General features: G+C 38.5%; 2 protein-coding genes across 5 annotated transcripts in view; one reads left to right on the top strand and one right to left on the bottom strand.

The window, feature by feature from the left end:
- The window catches only part of CLASP2 (cytoplasmic linker associated protein 2), a 495,740-nt gene extending 482,284 nt beyond the window's left edge, over positions 1–13,456 (bottom strand). Inside the window, exon 1 of the mRNA XM_060686009.2 lies at positions 13,017–13,456. The gene's annotated coding sequence lies outside the window, so the exon portion shown is untranslated. The remainder of the gene's footprint in view (positions 1–13,016) is intronic.
- The window catches only part of PDCD6IP (programmed cell death 6 interacting protein), a 120,721-nt gene continuing 114,441 nt past the window's right edge, over positions 13,334–19,613 (top strand). For 2 of the 4 annotated variants that reach the window (XM_060686023.2, XM_060686022.2), the window contains exon 1: positions 13,334–13,847. In XM_060686023.2, coding sequence (XP_060542006.1) covers positions 13,642–13,847 — 206 coding nt within the window. In that variant the 5' untranslated portion in view covers positions 13,334–13,641. Of the gene's footprint in view, positions 14,002–19,613 lie in introns of all 4 variants that reach the window. The other 2 variants (XM_087894116.1, XM_087894115.1) reach the window with 1 other exon arrangement.

Genomic DNA, 19,613 nt, shown 5'->3' with positions numbered 1-19,613 from the left:
TACAACTTCGTGGTGGCCTCCTGGTGCCAGAACGTGGTCAGCCTTCAAGGCAAGACAGTGCTCATCACATGTATGTCAGCTGCATGCCAGCCCCCAAGGTCTTGGCACCTCCTGCATAGGGTGGGCCGGAGCCAAGATGGTGGGGGCCAGCACCTTGCCATCTGCAGGGCAGCCCAGCGGGCTAGATCTAACCACATCACGGGCCAGACCTGGCCCATGGACCTTGAGTTTGACATGTCTGTATTAGAATATCAGATGTACCAATGATCGAGTAACAATGAAGACAACAAATGTTGGAAGAAGAATATTTCAATGTATTATTTTGCTTAGTCTGGAAGAAGTAATGAGTATAAAGCTGGCATGACTATATGAATTAATATACTGACATGCATTTAAGCTGACAATTAATTCCTGGACACCTACATATCAGTATGTTTTGTTTTGTTTTAAAGCAAATATTTCATTTTTTTCCTGATTGATTTGGGGCACCCTCTGGTGGCTTGGATAGGTATTTTTTAAAGCCTAGTACAATAAATTTCTAAAAAAAAAATTATGTCTCCTTTATTCTTTTTATAATCCACTCAAATCAAAGTAGTGAACATATCTCCCTTCTGCTATTTTTTTCACAACAATCATCCTGTGATGTGAGTTGGGACGGCTCTAATTCACCCAGCCAGTTTTCATGTCAGACGGGATGGGAACATTTTCCTAGTTTTTAGCCTGGCTAAAAACTATGGCTCTATTGTATTAAGATACTGCTAAGCATTCATTGCACCATAATCTAGAATAGCACCTTGACCCAGATGATTTCCTAACATTTGGTATGTTGGATTTTCTATTTTTAAAAAATACTAGCTTAAGTAAAAGAAATGGTCCAAGGTGGCAACACCAAACAATTGCTGTGAATATGGAGCATGTCTGCATTTAGTCTTCTCTAAGTAACTGTTGAAATATTTTAGAATCAACCAAATCTGTAGTTGGCTCAAAAGAAACTATCTGAAGACAAATTATCATTCTTATTAAAGACTAGTAAGTAAATTATTTATAGTTTAATTAAGCAGTGGGGGATCATGTGAGAATTATAAAGCCAGATAATGGATTTTAGATGGCCAACAATTGGATTGCAATGGGATCAGAATTCATGGGAATGACATAGAATTAATTTTTCAGTGAGCTCTGTATCCACTTAATTGTCATGCTATACATGTAACCCATACATATTTTCTAGATTCTGAGAAATTCTGAGCAGAGCTATTTTGTTTGGACCTAGAGAAGCCCCTTCTCTCTTTTTTCTTCTTTTTTGTCTTTTGTGAACATCCTTATTAAGCATGTTATTATATATAAATGAAAACTTTATATTAATAATCATTATATTAATTGAACATACATAGAACAAAGATGATTTACTGAAACATTACTGAAACTTGAATCTGATTTAAGTTTCATTATTTTTTTCTGAAATATATGTAAAATATTTAAAGATTGCAGGATTGCATATAAAACAGAAACATGCAACATTTTATCATATGGTACACAAATATCAGATTCTAATAACATCCTAATATCAACCAAGTACATAAGTTTCAATCACTCTATTAATAGTTTCTACCCAGATGAAATATTACCAGCTTGTGGATATGTCAGGTGTGTTTCCGTTCAAAACTCCGTTCAAAAGCAAGCATCATAGAGGCTGACAGGATCAATGTATCATAGATTAATGTAATAGCTACTCTGACCTCGTTTCAGGAGCTCCGCCTTTCTTAGATTGAAACAAATGTAGGAAAATTGATTAAACACTATGATATATAAGATGAAGTTTTCATACAATCTCTCTTGCTCCTTTCAGAAAAATTCTGAAAATCTCTAACCTAGTTTCCCTTATTATGCTTCCTATCATTCCCAAGCTTTGGTCACAGTGATTTGGATAATGGGAAATGACAATTGGGGATCATCAGATACAGGAGATCATTATGATAAGATTTGAAGAACTTGTAGCTATTAATTGAAGAGGATGTATTTTGATTAAATTCCCTTTTAATAAGACATAGCATAACAAACTGAATCTCAGCTCATACCTTCAGCAAGTATTTTAATCTTGCTGCTTAAAACACTTAGTTCAAGTGTTTTGAATTAATGCAATGATTGACTAAAAATGTTAACTAAGCAATAAGTACCATAAATTTATAAGAACAGAACTGAATATGTTTGATGTAATCTTATTTATTTATTACGATTTATAAGGCCATCCAATTCATTGGGCAGTGTACAGCATGAAAAACAAGCAATAAATTAAAAAACCCACCATATAACATTAAACGAATATAAATTATAAATGCAATATATAATACCATTCTAGATTATCACATGCAACTAAAGATTAATTTGCAGACATGCTCAGAACACTGTTACATAATAACCATAATTTTAACAGAAACAATCCTTCCTTACTGGATTCAAACTTGCTGATAGATTTCTAATAGATAACCCTGTGACTCCTTTGAGAGAAAGGTAAGTCTATGTGATGTGACTGAAATAAATTTTAGGCTGACCACATTTTTTACACCAATGCTGGACAGTCCTATGATATTCTAAGGTCATATAAGGTCAGAGGTTGCTCCTCTATCCTGGTCCTATTAGATCTCTCAGCGGCTTTTGATACCATTGACCATGGTATCTTACTGCACTGGCTGGAGGGGTTAGGAATAGGGGGGCACCGTGCTTCGATGGTTCTCCTTCGTCTCTGACCGTTCGCAGTTTGTGTTGGCAGGGGGGCAGAGGTCGACCTCGAGGCACCTTATTTGTGGAGTGCCGCAAGGGTCAGTCCTCTCACCCCTTCTGTTCAACATTTATGTAAAACCGCTAGGCAAGATCATCCGTGGTTTCGGTGTGAGTGTTCATCAGTATGCTGATGACACACAGCTATACATCTCCACCCCAGACCACCCCCTTGCTGTGATGTCCCGTTGCCTGGAGGCTGTGCGGATCTGGATGCGGAGAAACAAGCTCAGACTCAACCCCTCCAAGACCGAGTGGCTGTGGCTTCCAGCGTCCCGGTATAGTCAGCTGGTACCATCACTGACAATTGGGGATGAGATCTTGCTCCCCACAGAGAGGGCCCGCAACTTGGGTGTCCTCCTGGATTCATGGCTATCTTTAGAATATCATTTGACGGCTGTGGCCAGGGGTGCCTTTTATCAGGTTCACCTGATCCACCAGTTGCGTCCCTTTCTGGATCAGGGCGCCTTGCGCACGGTCACTCATGCCCTAGTCACCTCCTGTATGGACTACTGTAATGCTCTCTACATGGGGCTCCCCTTGAAAAGCACCCGGAGGCTCCAACTGGTCCAGAATGTAGCCGCTCAGGTGATTATGGGCGCAGCTCGTTGCGCCCATGTAACACCTCTCGTATGCGAGCTGCACTGGCTCCCGGTGGTCTTCCGGGTGCGATTCAAAGTGTTAGTTATCACCTTTAAAGCACTCCATGGCTTAGGACCTGGGTACCTACGAGACTGTCTTTTGCCACCAATAGCCTCCCACTGACCAGTTCGTTCTCACAGGGACTACTCAGGGTACCGTCAGTCAAATTATGCCGACTGGCGACTCCCAGGGGGAGGGTCTTCTCTGTGAGGGCTCCAACCCTTTGGAATGAACTGCCCCCTGAGATACGAAATATCCCTGATCTCCATGCTTTCCGCTGTGCCCTCAAAACCCTGATGTTCCAACAGGCGGGGCTAAACATATGAACATGTGAATGTTTTTAAAATGTTATCTAATTTTAGGTTCTATTTAATTGGGCCAAACTATGTTATAATAATAATTTTAATTAGCAATTTTATGATGTTTGTGTATCTATATTTTTCTTGACTGTACACCGCCTTGAGTCCTACGGGAGAAAGGCGGTATAGAAATATAATAATAAATAAATAAATAATATATATATATATGATAAATAGAAAAATAATTATATTAGCAAATGAACTTTTAATAAGTCAGTATTTACTTATCTAAACACATAAACAGAATGACCATCGGCAGGCATAAAAGCAAGAGGAGCTGGAATAACTTCTGACTTCTTGCCAGCTTCCCCATTGACTTTACTTCTGGGAAGCAGACAGGGAGCATTGAAAATTGCAATCATGTGATCACAATGAAGTTGCAGTGGACACAATGTTACAAATAAAAGATGTTTGAAATTGTGGAAATTTCGACTTGAAGACTATTGGGTCTTGGATTTTTACATATTCTTTAAGTCAGTGGAGTTTGGATATATTGATTCAAAAACTATTGCAGTATAATGCATCATTTGTACTAAATAGGGTACAAAGAGACAAACAGAATGAGAATTTTAAGAATATTACTAGTCATTCAATAAGGCTACTCACTGTAACAAATAGAAGAGATGGTTGTCAATATAAAGAAAATTTAGACAGAAAAATTATTATTTAATTCTGATGAGTCATAAACTCATTCACACCCTATTTCTGTAATCTTCTGAAGAGGATATAAATTTTGATAGAAAACAAAGATGAAGGCATTGTGAAATAGAAAAGTCTTCTTTATTGATGCGCTGATGGTTTGGAACACTTTACCCCCAGAATGAAGAGGTATGCATTTTATATTTGAATAAACCACCTGAATTCTGATGATGGTGGGGATAGACAAATGCTGTTAACAAAACAAAATTGTAGCCAAATTGTTACCAGTCTCAACATTATTTTTTAAGACATAGGAGCCTTGGTAGTACAGTGGTCTAAGGCACCCTGTTATTAAGCTGGTTATTAAGACCAGCTGCCTGCAATTACTGCAGGTTCGAATCTCGCCAAGGCTCAAGGTTGACTCAGCCTTCCATCCTTTCTAAGGTAGGTAAATTGAGGACCCAGTTGTGGGGGCAATAAGCTGACTTTGTATAAATATACAAAAGGATGAAGGCTATTGCTGAGCACATTGTAAGCCGCCCTGAGTCTCCGGAGAAGGGCGGCATATAAATCAAATTAAAAAAAAAGAAGACATATTTTATTTTGAAGTTGTATTTTTTGCGTATTATAATTATCCATGTGTCTTTTCCTCTGAATTCTGGCTTAGCCCTTTTCATTTAGAATGGAGAAATATTATTATTTGCATCAAGCTGGTTGGGTAAGTTGACAATTTGTACACAGTATGTTGCCATATTTAACCTGACTGAAATGTTGTGCTCAATAAAAAATAAATTTAAATGATTGAGATTTGCCACTAGATTGTTGTCTCCTTGAGCTACAATTTCATTTGCTGCAATTATTCAAAGCTTATTTATAATCCATTCATTCAATTTGTATGGCCATCCATTCACTAAGAACGGATGCTTTACTAGGTAAAGGTAAAGGTTCCCCTCGCATATATTGCTAGTCGTTCCCAACTCTAGAGGGCGGCGCTCATCTCCATTTCAAAGCCGAAGAGCCAGCGCTGTTCGAAGACGTCTCTGTGATCATGTGGCCGGCATGACTAAACGCCAAAGGCACACAGAAAGCTGTTATCTTCCCACCAAAGTGGTCCCTATTTTTCTATTTGCATTTTTACGTGCTTTTGAACTGCTAGGTTGGCAGAAGATGGGACAAGTAACAGGAGCTCACCCCGTTATGCAACACTAGGGATTCAAACTACTGAACTGCCTACCTTTTGTCTTAGCCACTGAGCGTCTTAGTCACTGAGCCACCGCATCCCGCCCAAGAATTCTAGGTAGCTAACATTAAAACCAATAAAAAAATAAATCATAAAAATAGACCAAACAAGTAGAAAAATATATAATATCTATAACATCAGGTAATTCATACTGATGGTGTATATAACATTTTTTTCTCACAGTCTAAAGAAAATTAAAATGTAATCCTAGATTTTTTTTTCCCCATTTGCCCCCAAGCATGATATGAATACATCATGGTATTAATGATACATTAAGTTATAATTAACAATACTGGTATTAAAATGTTTTCTTCCTAAAGCTGAAAGAATTCAACAGCTGCACAAGGTACAAAGTCATGAATGGGATCGGAATAAATTTATTAATATATACTCCCCTCCAGGCCCTGTTCAGTTATACATTCACTCAACAACCGGGAGAACGGCTGTAAGGAGCTCTCCCAAAAGCAAATTAGGTTTTTCTTTTTAAAGTTTTAAAGTATTTTTATATTTTTAACTCACTTTTAATCTATTTTTAATCTATACCGGACTCTTACAAAGCACATATAGTGTGGCTACTGTTTGTTTTAAACATATTTTAACAACACTACAACCTGCATTCCTGGCCTAGGCTACTCCTGTGACTCCTCCTTGCAAGGCCTGAAATTCGGATTACCGGACTTGTTGACAAACCTCACTGGAGGCCCCTAACTTCGGAGGGGATTTTGAGCTGTTTGTTTTTGGAACGAGTACAGTAAGTAACTGGTTGCAGACGCTCCCGGTAGGCCTGCCTTTAATGAAACCTTATCAGCTTTTTAGTCTCCTTCCCCCACATATTTCCCTGTGAAATAATTTAAACAATTTAAACATTTCCGAAAATAGATTATAGCAAAGAAGTAGGAGTAAAAGACAAGCCGTTGTTTGGAAAGGAGATTGGTTTTTACCTCTGTGGTGCCTCGGCTGAGACCATCATTAAGGCCTACCTTAACTACGATTGCCGAGGGAGATACTACTATCAACTATCTACCAGAATGGGAAAGAAAAGTAAGAGGCAGAGAGCTTGCTCTCTCTCCCCAAAATCTATGACAGAACTTAATTACTCCAAGCCTCTTAAACAGCTTAAATTGGATGACTTTATGGAGAGGTGTAATCCAGAACCCCGATCTGAACTTCGAACTTTGTCTCTGTCGACTGTATGATTGGGAGAGGGAGATACAGAAGGGGAATTTTCTTCCCGGATTTCAGATTCAAACTCGCCTGCTAGAATGGGTGATTTTTCAAGCTCTATCCCCGCTCCTACTTCTAGCTGCTTAAAAGAAGTTCCGACATATTCAGACCTCAGAGAGATGGTCTGTACTCAGAGTATGTTAACTGCGCACACAGTAGATTCAATATATGACTTACTGACATCGATCAAAAGAGACATCGAGAGGATCTTCCAATTCTTAAATGGCCCTCACTCCGCAGCTAAGGAGGGTGAGATTGCACACCGTCCTGACGCGCGGAGAGAGTGGGAGGGTGTAAGACCTCAACCCAAACAACAAAGCATTGCAAGTACTGATGCTAACCCTCATCAAGGAAGAAGATTGTTAAAGAAACAAATCACTTTAAGGATAAGGAAAATCCCATGCAATAGAGGACGATGGACTTCAAAGGAAAGGATAACCCTCTCACTTGCACAGCTATTGAAATCTGATCCTTTATTAATAGATCTACTCAGATATGAAAAACTTCCCCAGCATAGCAATTGTGTTCGACTAATACTGCATTTTGACAGCAATACTATACCGAACGCTGTAATGAAAAGAAAAGGATCCCTGCTCAGATTCGAAGTCATTCCTACAAGAGTCTTCTCGAGTGGGCCTATTAAACTGCTTTTACAAGGACTTAACCAAACATCAAAAATGGTACCTAGGAACCACTCTGCTACCTCCAGGGTCTCTCCTCCAGAATCCGGAGAAACTATGGAGGCAGGCCAGATCAGGGAGGTCCCACATATGAAGGCAAGCACCGACAAACCAGAGGATGTTATAATCAGCGAATTTTGTCTCCTTGTCTCCAAAGGAGCAAAGGTCGATGTTAATTGAATTTGATTTATTAAGATCTTCGCTAGCAGAAGCCTGTAGTTCAACGAGAAGGCTATCCAAGTCTGAAGAACGGGGAAAGCATGTGCAGACAAGGCCTAAAGTCGTTAAGTCCTTCCAGCGGGATAGAAGGGAAGGCAAAAGTCTTTTCAAAGAAACAAAGACCATGAACATAGCGGCAGAAGTTCACCCTCCCCCAACAGTGCAACTGCCCTCACCTGTCTCATCTTCCTTAAGAACGGAGGAGGCACTTCAGCAACAAACAGAGGCCACTTTTGACTCCTTTGGCACTCCAGAGAAGGCGGTGGTAATAATTCCAGACCCCTCCACCAGAAGGATGGAGGAAGAGACACAAGGAGTAGTGCCTCGGGGTGACTGACTAGACAACAAATGGCCAACAACTAGGGTATCTTAGGTATCCCTAGCCTTTCCCTCCTGTCCTGGAATATAGCGGGCTGGAAAGGCATTGCAAACCGGATGGATTTTATAAAATTGATTTCAACACATCATCTCATCCTCCTTCAAGAAACCTGGCTGACTACTAATGATCCACAGATCAGCTTACCGGGTTTTGCCTCATGGCATAAACCGGCAGGCAAAGTCAATTTAAGAGGGAGCGCAATTGGCGGCTTAACCACGTTGGTCAAAAGGGATACGGGATGGCAGGGTGAAGAAATTTCTTTAGATCCTCAATTCCAATATATTCTGCCTATTAGATGTACGTTCAGGGGGATGGACTTAATCTTAATTAATGTATATATCGCTCCATTTTCATTCCACCTTCTAGGAAGGGATTTGTGGGATGAATTAGATTCAGTATTAGCTACCTTAAAGGGATGCTTTCCCCAAGCAAAAATTATATTAGCTGGAGATACTAATGCAAGACTAGGTCCCTCAATGAAGAGCTATGCTAACCGAGGCCTGGTACCAACTGGTTACTTTTATAATGAGTTCACTTGGTCCTCAATGGACAAGAGGACCAATAAATATGCCCAGAGGTTAATTTCCCTGCTGTTTATGAATGATATGCAAGTACTTAGTGGCTCGAGTGATGGGTATATATATCCCTATACTTTCTCGTCCAACAAAACCTCAACCTCTATCGATTATATCTGCACTTCCTCTAGTTTAGTAGACCATTTTTCAGAAGTAAGAGCTATATTTAGAGAGGAAAGTGACCACTTTCCCATCACGGGTCTGGTTTCACTCTCTTCAGAAGTTAGGCCTCATTCAAGAGAGGAAATTGACACCTTAGCAAATGCCCGGGTTTATAACTATAAAAGGTTATATTGGCACAGACTTGATGTCAAATCTGTCACCACTTATTTGGGCTCAGACGAAGCCAGACACCTAGCAAGGGAAATCTCCCAATCTAAGCCCGGAGACACAACCCCAATGCCAGCCTATACAGAGCTAACTTCTACTCTTAAGAACTTAATGATCCAGAACGATAGAAAAGTAGATGGGATCTCTAGAAAGTGGTTTGATGATGATTGCCATAACTTGAGGTCAAATCTAAGAACCGCAGTTAAGAAAGTTAACCGATCCAGACAGGATGGTGATTATTCAAATATGGTTCAACTCAAGAGAGCATACAAATCCCTACTGAAAAACAAGAAAAGTAGCTATAACACCAGGATGTGGAAAGAGGTAGAAATGGCAGCGAAATCCCAATTCCCTACGATCTTTTGGCATAAGATAGCCGGTATATTAAAACAACGTTCCCCATTTATGGACACTGATATATCAGCAGTAAAATGGGAGAAGCACTATCTTGCTTTATTTGATGGTAACAATACAACAAATGTCTTGCAATTGGATATCCTCCAGCAAGAATTAAGGAAATGTCCGGAATGGACACCAGTTACCCCTACCGAAGTTAAGCATATAATTCAATCCTTAAAGGCCGGGAAGGCACCTGGAGAGGACTTGTTGCCTCCTGAACTCTTTAGGTCCAACATTGACTTTTGGGTACCGGTGCTGGTTGCACTGTTTACTTATATCGATAAAGTAGGGATAATCCCTGAAGGGTGGAGGTTAGCTATAGTTTTTCCAATTTTTAAGAAAGGTGACAGAGCCACCCCATCCAACTACCGACCCATCAGTCTTCTTAATATAATTTCAAAAATGTATACGAAACATCTAAATAAAATAGAGGACTGGTGCTTGGATAAGGAAATTCTGGCAAATGAGCAGGCAGGTTTTAGATCAGGTAGGTCTATCATAGACAATTGTTTTGTCCTTTCCCACTTAATTAATAAATACAAGACCCAGGGGAAAAAGCTGTATACCGCCTTTATTGACCTTACTGCTGCTTTTGATTCTATAGATAGGAACCACTTGTGGAGGAAACTACAAGTTATGGGGATGGACCCCAGACTTATTTTGTTGATCAGGATTCTCTATACTAATATGGCAATTAGAGTCAGATATGCAGCAAATGGGGCCTCAACAAGTAGCATACCGACAACTAGAGGAGTGAGGCAGGGCTGCCTGCTAGGCCCTACTCTTTTTAACCTTTATATAAATGATATCCCAGCGCAGCTGGATGATCTTCTGACGCACAGACACCAAATAGGCTCTAGATTTATTAACGTATTAATGTATGCCGATGACTTAGTGTTGTTCTCTAGAACCCAAATAGGAATGAGGAGACTTCTTGACAAACTCACACGTTACTGTACTGCAAACCACTTGACTATAAATGTAGCTAAATCAAAAGTTTTAGTCTTTGGCAATAAGAATAAAAAGCACAATTGGCAGATTAATGACACAAAAATTGAGCAAGTTACCCAATATACTTATCTCAGAATTGTTTTTTCCAGTGCAGGAGGTTGGACTCCGCACCATCAATACCTTTCTCAAAAGGTCAGAGCAGGAGCAAGCCTTGTATCCAAATTAAGTAAACGAATCCAACCAACCTCCATTTTACCTCTTCGTAAAGTCTTTCAGGCTAAACTTGTTCCGATCATGCTCTATGGTGCTGAAATTTGGGGTCTTACAGAGGCCCCCATATTAGAGAGAACTCAAAATAATTTGTTAAGTAGGATGCTTGGGGTAAACAATTCCACTTCAGCTGCAGCCGTCAGAGCTGAATTGGGACATTTCTCACTGTACACCTATACAATCACTAGGGCAGTAGCCTACTGGCTAAAAATGACCCAGATGGATGCCAGCAGACTCCCTAAAATATGTCTAGAGGAACAGCAGATTTCAAATCCTCAAAGGTATTCCTGGCTAACCCGGCTGTCAGAAATATTGAACCGATATGGCGTAGGGTTCCCGTTGTGTGACACACTGAACCAAGTTAAACAACGGATTAAAGATATACATGGGCAAATGGACATGGCAACCCTTTCAACTAATCATTCCCTTAAACTGCTGACAGCAGTTAAAACAACTTCCACTCTGGAAAAGTATTTACATTTAGAAATGCCATCAGTGGAGAGACAGTTATTTGTTAAGTTTAGATTCGAACCTCTAGATACCAACGTTAGATTCGGCCGCTATCGGAAAATCCCATATGACAAAAGAATATGCATATGTGGGGTAAACGTCGTGGAGGACACGGCGCATATAATATTCGAATGTAGTCTCTATCAAGAAGTAAGAAAACAATATCTGTCCCCAATTATAAATAAATTTCCCCACTGGAATATAAGCCAAAAATTAGCATTTCTGTTGAGGGCTGATTCTCCTCCCCTGGTAAGAGCGATCACTCGATACCTTAAAAGAATGACGGCAATACGAGCCAGTTATATCAAAAAACATTTTATCGATTGTAAGGAAGATGAGCTCAGTTAGAGAGGAGCTATCCTATTTGGGTTATCTAGTCTTGGAAACTTAGCTATTGAAATTTGATATTGTAAAATTTTAATGTCATCTATCATATATTTTTAGATTGCTATTTTTGTAACTGTTTTATCTTTTTCCCTTTTTCTTTTCTGTTTTGTTTGAAAAGGCCTTCGGGCTATTCAATAAACTATACTATACTACATTCACTCTTCTTCAATTTTTCTTATGTAGTGAGCAAGATGAGCTGGTAACATATTAGAATTGTGCAATAGTTATAAATTGCTCACTCAGCAGCACAGTAAGTACTTTGTGGCCTTTCCTAGCTTAGTGCAAAAGAGAATAATGAAAAGCAGAATAGTAGTAGAATACAAGTAGTCAAGTTATAACCATAATGGAAACTGCCCATCATTGTCATAACTCATGACAGTCATAATTTGGGTCACCCATGTGAGAAGCCCCCTCCCCCCCACGAAGAATGAAATATTTTGAGGAATATTAAAAAAGGCAGAATATTATATTTCCCTAAATGAGAAATGGAGAAATATGTTTTTAGAGGCAGGAAGCAGTCCCCAAGTCTTTCTTAATAGCCCACAACAGATGCGGGTACTTAAGAGCTTATTGAAAGAAGAAGCTAACTATACAGATTGCTCTATTTATAAGCAAAGCAAATACTGCAGGCAGAAATCCATTCAAGACAGGATATTTGAAAACTGTTTGCTGCAAAGTTTTGACAGCTAACAAAAGAGAGTGATAGGATTAGAAGCAGCCCCTCACACAAGATCTAATACAGGACAAAAGCCATTAGCCACAATAGGAATTGCCCACCACCCTTTCAGAACACAAGCCCTTTCATTGCACCCCCGGAGCAGTCCAAACTTCAAAGTCACAGAAACCTGGGAGCTCAGATAAACAATAAACCAGAGGTTGACCAGATTAGCTCAGACAAGCACCTGAGATTTGCATTTCCTCTTTTACCTATAGAGCCAGCTATGACCCCCATAGGAATCTGACAACAGCCAATAGAATATTAAAGGACATGGTTCTTGCACAGGAACAGGAAGCTCAAATACAAAGCCCAAAGAAGGTATAAAACCCACCCACTCTCAACTATTTTGTTAACTGCCCAGAATCACATGTGGTTCTGCTTTATCAATAAACAATCTTTCTAACCTGCCTCCATGTTTCCAGTGTCTTTCTCCCAGCTTGAACCAGATGGATATATTTTCTTCCAACACCCACGTGGCCAATCTGATTTTATGACCTTTGTCATCAGGGTTAAGTGAACCAATGTTGCTATGATTAAGGCTCTGCTGAAAAGTAGAAATGCCAGTTTTCAGCAAAACCATCATGGTCACATGATTGCAGGATGCTTGTGTCCACAAATGCGAATTCAGGCAATTGCCAGGACTCAACATTGATTGGCTCAATCAATCCATCCATCAATAACAAGAACCTCAAGGTACCAACTATAATTGCATATCTTACCTGGTTATAATATATAGAGAGACCATTTCATCGAATGTGTACATTGGAAAAAATGAGCATGCCACAGTTACAGTAAAAAAGCTGTACAATCCTTTCTGTAGTCATTCCAAAGCCCTGTCCATAAGATTTCTTCCCAGATTAACAGATGTAATATAATATTTTACTCTTTTTAAGATAAGACAATATGCGGTTGCTTTTGTTGCATCGGAAACTTTCCTCGGATTTACAGATTATATGAAACAGGCCACCAACAGCGCTATTTGCAAGAGAAACCATCTTTCCTTAACCTGCTTCCTACACCTCTTTGTACTTATTAGTACCAGGAAGTTTCACAAAGTGAAACATTTCGAAATACTGGGCAAAGACGGATAAATAAGTAAAAGGAGACTGGGTGGAGCTACGGTAAAATCCTTTGGAATAGGCGGAGCCAGGTCACTGCGACTGCGGGCGCGTGAGCATGACGTAGATGATCCGAGAGTACCATAGAGACTCGGAACTATTACGTAGAATCAGGAAGTGAGTTGAGGACAACGGTTAGGCAGTATCTGCTGCAGCGTCGAGTCGAGGTAGAAAATAAATAGTGGGGGGGTGGGAACGAGAAGTGAACGAGAAAGGGACGAAGAAGATGGCGTCATTCATTACCGTGCAACTAAAGAAAACGTCGGAGGTAGACTTGGCAAAGCCTCTCTGCAAGTTCATCCAGCAGACCTACCCGGGTGGAGAATCTCAGGCCGAACATTGCCGGGCCGCCGAAGAACTCAGTAAGCTGCGCAAGAGCGCGCTCGGGCGCTCGCTCGACAAGCACGAGAGCTCGCTGGAGACCCTCCTGAGGTGAGGCGCGCGAATGAAGTGGGGGGGCGCTGGCGGACCCGCAATGAGGCTGCGCGTGGGCTAAATTGCAAGCAAGTAAACCGAGCCAACCCTTGAGCGGAGCCAGGTACAGTGAGTCCCGCCTGGCGGCGAAAAACTGGCCATCACGCTACCAGTGAGTGGGTGAATGTAGAGGTGACGGCTTGGGTGCTTTCCAAACAGCCCTTCTATCTGTCTTTAAAAAGAAAAATGATAACAAGAATTACATCAGTTTTGTGTAGTTGAGTGTGGATTGAGAGTTAATATATGCCATCCTTGAGGAGCGTCTTCGCTGGACATCTTGAATAAAAGAGAGGAGCTCATTCCTAATGCTTTGGCAATCCTTAGGGCAGTAGAAGCAGATGCGGACAGAGTGATGCTCCCCGTTCTTTTGAGTTACGTTTTTTTTCTTCTTCCTGGATTTATTTTGTGACTAATACATGGGCACAGCGTTCTCCGTCCCACCCACCCACACACATATTGGGCATTCTGGGAACCAGTTCATTCTTGATTCTTCACAGTTGGATTATATGCATAAATTTGTTGAAGGATGTATGAGTTAGCCAAAAGATGTAAATAGAGAACCGGAGTGGCTCTCTTATACTACAGTATAGGGAAAACTGACCAGGAAGTTTATGTGATTGTAGATTTCTTTATGATATTTATGTATATGTGTTCTCCATATATGCAAATTTCCTTTATCTTTAATGGTTGTTCTGTGAAATTTTAGATCGTAGTTCTATTTATTAGCTTATCTTGTTTGAAAGCATTCACAGAAGATGTAGTTTATAGAATTACATGGTATATTTGATGAAGTAAAAATTAAATCTGTTTTTGAAATTGTTACTCCAATAAAATTTCTTGAATTGTCACTAATTTGGCAAGTGTTAGTTTCCTGGATGATGATTTTACAAGGAGTCCAAGTATAATGTTCCTGCAATTGTATATAGTATGTGTATATATAGTTACTTCTTTCATATTCTCATCATATGCTAAATAATAATTACAACAATAATAGTATTCTAGAGACAGTTTGAAGATTATATTTAAATGATAAATGTTTCTAACTGAAAATCTAGGGTAGATTAATATAAACTAGAAAAAATGACATTTGATATTACTTAAATTTTCAAGTCTTTCTATTAAATGATTACCTTTATGGAATACATTGTTATACACAGATTATTTATATATAATGTATGCAAATTATAGATAAAGTATGAATATTGGTGTCCAGCAGGCTACTCATCTAAAAGTCAAACATTGGGTATCGTAAAAAATTCAATTAAAGAATATTTCTTACTAAAAATTAATATGTGTGTAGTGTGCAGAAACCTAGACTGGTTCTTATTAAGATGGCCTGAGCTTTAACGTATTTTCTAATTAACTCAGTTCCTTTGATTATTGATTTATGACACAAAATAGTGGGCATAGGTATTCTTTGCATTTCTATGCCACTCTGTTCCAAAATTATTGTGATTATGGATCAGTGACCCATGCTTAAATCAATCATATGGTCTCATAAGCATGGGACACTGATTTGTAATCACAATAATTTTGGAAAGAATGGCATGGAAATGCAGAGAATACATTTGCCCACTATTTTGTGTCATAAATAAATCAGTTCAGTATAAAAATCAAGACGGTAACTTAATGATGGCACAAACATTTTAGTTGCACGTTCATTTAAAATACCATGAGTGCAGAAAATACTTCCAGGAAATTGGTTTTCTAAAAAAATCTTCAGAGAGAAACTATTCCAAAGTCAGGAATGCTTACTTACAGAATAGAATATCCCATAAGATAAAAAATTGATGTGTGGTCTGTTTATATATATATATATATATATAAATATATATATGTAGGTCTTTGGTTATTCGGGTCTTCTCCCACGTAAAATTGGAAGTGTCTTGGCGACGTTTCGACGAAGTCTCATTCGTCATCTTCAGGCTGGTGTTCTCGGCTTCGTGCTTCTTCGTCCTGGAAGCACGAAGCCGAGAACACCAGCCTGAAGATGACGAATGAGACTTCGTCGAAACGTCGCCAAGACACTTCCAATTTTACGTGGGAGAAGACCCGAATAACCAAAGACCTACATACAAACACCCGCGAAAACCTGAGAAAACAAATATATATATATATATATATATATATATATATATATATATATATATATATATATATTAGTTTGACTTTTTCTTTTTCGTAGGCTTTTATGTGCATATTCTTTCTAGCCAGGTTTTACCTACGTAAATTAGGTTGTTCTGCAGCCCTGGTTCTGTGAAATCTCATTCACAAGCTTCTGGGCTTTTTTTCTGTTGCAGTTTGTCAACAGAAAAAAAGCCCAGAAGCTTGTGAATGAGATTTCACAGAACCAGGGCTGCAGAACAACCTAGTTTACGTAGGTAAAACCTGGCTAGAAACAATATGCATATTAGTTTGAGTATACACAATTACTCAAGTCTGACATTATTATTGAAAAAGTTTTACAAACATCAATTTTCCCCCCATTTTTTCCCCTCCCCTTCCCTCCCTTAACCCCCCAAACCTTCCCCACCCCCCATGACTTCCCCAAGGTGAAGTCTATCCACATTTATTATATCAAAGTTTAGCAACCCTCTATTCTCCCCCCTGTGTACTATACAATTCTTCATGACAATAAGCTATTTTGCCCTCTATAAACTATACATTTTCTACACAACATTTAGCTAAAGGCTATCTGGTACTTCCTAGTTTGATATTTATTCTGCACGTAATCTATCCATTTCTTCCACTCCCATGCATAGGTCTCTTGAGTCCGATCTTTTAAGTATGCTGATATCTTCGCCATTTCCGCAAAGCTGGCCATCTTCAAAGTCCATTCTTGAATTGTAGGCATATCATCCCTTTTCCAATATTGACCAATCAATAACCTAGCTGCTGTAACCATATACAGTATCAATTTTGTTTCCCCCACTGAAAAACCCTCAACTATACCCAATAAAAACAGTTGAGGAGAAAATTGAATTTTTTTCTTCAGAACATTTTGCATAACCCACCAAAATTTTATCCAAAAAGCCTTTACCTTCTTGCATGTCCACCATATATGATAATATGTAGCATCTAAGCAATCACATCTCCAACATTTTGGTTGAACATTAGAATACATGCATGACAGTTTCTTAGGATCTAAATGCCACCTATAAAACATTTTATAAAAATTTTCCCTCAAATTCTGCGACTGTGTAAATTTAACATTCTGAACCCATATTTTTTCCCAAGTTTCCATCATAACTGGTTCTCCAAAATTTTGTGCCCATTTTATCATACAATCTTTAACCAATTCATTTTCTGAATCTCTTTCTAACAAAACATTATAAACCCTCTTAATATGCATTGGGCCTTTCTCTTTTATCTGTCTAACCAATTCTTCTTCATGCAACATTAATCCAATTTTTTGATCTTCTCTCCATCTCAACTGAAGTTGATTATACTGTAACCATGTTAAATTAATGCCTTCTTCCGACAGTGTGTTTAATGACTTCAGTTGTAATCTGCCCCATCATTAAAAAGTACTTCTTTGTATAAACCCCCCCCCCCGAGTGACTTTATATTTATATTCCGTATAATGTGACCAAGATCCAACCACAACGGTATTTTATAATCCCATTTGAGTCGGTGCTTCTTCCATACTCTCATCAAGGAGCTTCTAAGTATATGGCTGTTAAATACTTTATCCACCTTGTTTTCATAAAATAAGTATGCATGCCAGCCAAATTCAAGATCATAACTTTCTATATTCAATATTCCAGTCTTTGTCCTTCCAAACCAGTCACTTGCTTGTGTAAACGCTGCAGCTTCATAATACAATCGCAGGTTTGGAAGTTTAAGACCACCCCTTTCACGAACATCTTGCATAATTTTCAGTTTAACTCTTGGCTTTTTCTCATTCCAAACAAACTTATTCACTCCTTTTTGCCATTCCATCAAGTATTTGTCACTTTTAAGCACCGGAATCATTTGAAACAAAAATAAAAATCTAGGTAGAATATTCATTTTAACTGCTGCTATTCTTCCAAGTAAAGACAGCTGCAGTTTTTTCCAAGTTTCCATATCCTTTTGAACCTTTCACCACAACACCTCATAATTATTTTGAAACAGTTTTATATTTGAATCTGCAACTTGAACTCCTAGATATCTCACCTTTGATACTATTTCAAAGCCTGTCTTCCTTTCCAATTCTTTCTTTTGATCAGCTGTCATATTTTTAACTATCTTGGTTTTTTTCTGGTTCAGTCTAAATCCTGATACCATACCATATTCTTCTATAATGTCTTTCATCTGAATTATTGATTGCATCGGCTGTGTTAGGGTAACAACCAGATCATCTGCAAATGCCCTTGTTCTGTAATCCTCTTGCTTTATCACTATTCCCTTCAAGGTATTCGAGTCCCGTATTGTATTCAGCAAGACTTCTAAGGTTAAAATGAACAACAACGGGGATAACGGACAACCTTGTCTTGTGCCTTTTTTTATACTAAAATTTGTAGTTAAACTTCCATTAATAATAATTTGTGCTGTTTGTTCTTGATAAATTGCTGCAACCGCCTGTACAAACTGATCCCCAAAATCCATCTTTTTTAAAGTCTTTAATAGAAAGTTCCAATTCACTCGATCAAAGGCCTTCTCCGCATCCAAAAACACCAGCACTGCAGCGATCTGTTTATTCTTCTCAAGATATTCCAATAAGTCTATAATTTGCCTCACATTATCCTTCATGTATCTGCCTTCTATAAATCCTGCTTGATCATGATGAATCACCTCTTGAATAACTGGCATTAATCTGTTGGCTAATACTTTCGCAAAGATTTTATAATCTGTATTCAGGAGAGATATTGGTCTAAAATTTTCCGGGTTTTATAGAGCTGCCTCCTCTTTCGGTATCAGAGAAACAAAAGCTGCTTTCCATGAAGGGGGTATTTTTCCCCCTTGTTGTATGCTACAAAATAAGTCTTTAAGATGTTCAATCATTTCTGCTTGTAAAGTTTTATAATACACCGCAGTTAAACCATTCATTCCTGGAGCTTTAGCTGTTTTCAGTTGTTTAATAGCAACAATAATCTCCTCAGCTGTTATTGGTAAACTCGTTCTTTCCTTTTGATCATTAGAAATTTTTATAACTCTCTTTTCTTCTAAATATTTATTTATAAGTTCATTCTGTATATCATCTTTAGCATATAGTTTAGAATAATAATCTAAAAAGGCTTCTTTAATTAGTCTTTGTTGAAATACTTCCTTTCCTCTATACTCAATACTCCCAATAGTCCGAGTACTCTGCTGTTTCCTCAGTGTGTAAGCCAACCATCTGCCCGGCTTATTGGCATTTCTAAATGTATTATATTTTGCAAATTGTAAATTAGTTGCTGCTTGTTTCGCTGTGAGCATATGAAATTGATCTTTCAAAAGTTTTATAACTCCTTGTAATTTTTCATCTGTTCGATTTTTTATAAGCAACTGCTCTTTTTTTTTTATCTCTCCTTCCAATTCTAATCTTTTTCTTTGTCAATTTGATTTGTGTTTAGAATTCATATAAATCAGTACTCCCCGCATATATGCCTTGCTCGCATCCCAAACAATTTCAATAGGGGTACCCTTATTCAAGTTCATTTCAAAAAATTCCTTCATTTGTTTCTTAAGTTCATTTACATTCTTTTCATATCTAAACAAATTTTCATTTACTCTCCAAGATCTTTTCTCATTTTTTCCCAT

Source organism: Pantherophis guttatus, chromosome 4, assembly GCF_059756535.1.
Source record: "Pantherophis guttatus breed Tessera chromosome 4, ASM5975653v1, whole genome shotgun sequence".
Lineage (NCBI taxonomy): Eukaryota > Metazoa > Chordata > Lepidosauria > Squamata > Colubridae > Pantherophis > Pantherophis guttatus.
Note: the sequence above shows the minus strand (reverse complement) of the source record. Positions and strands in the feature narration are given on the sequence as shown.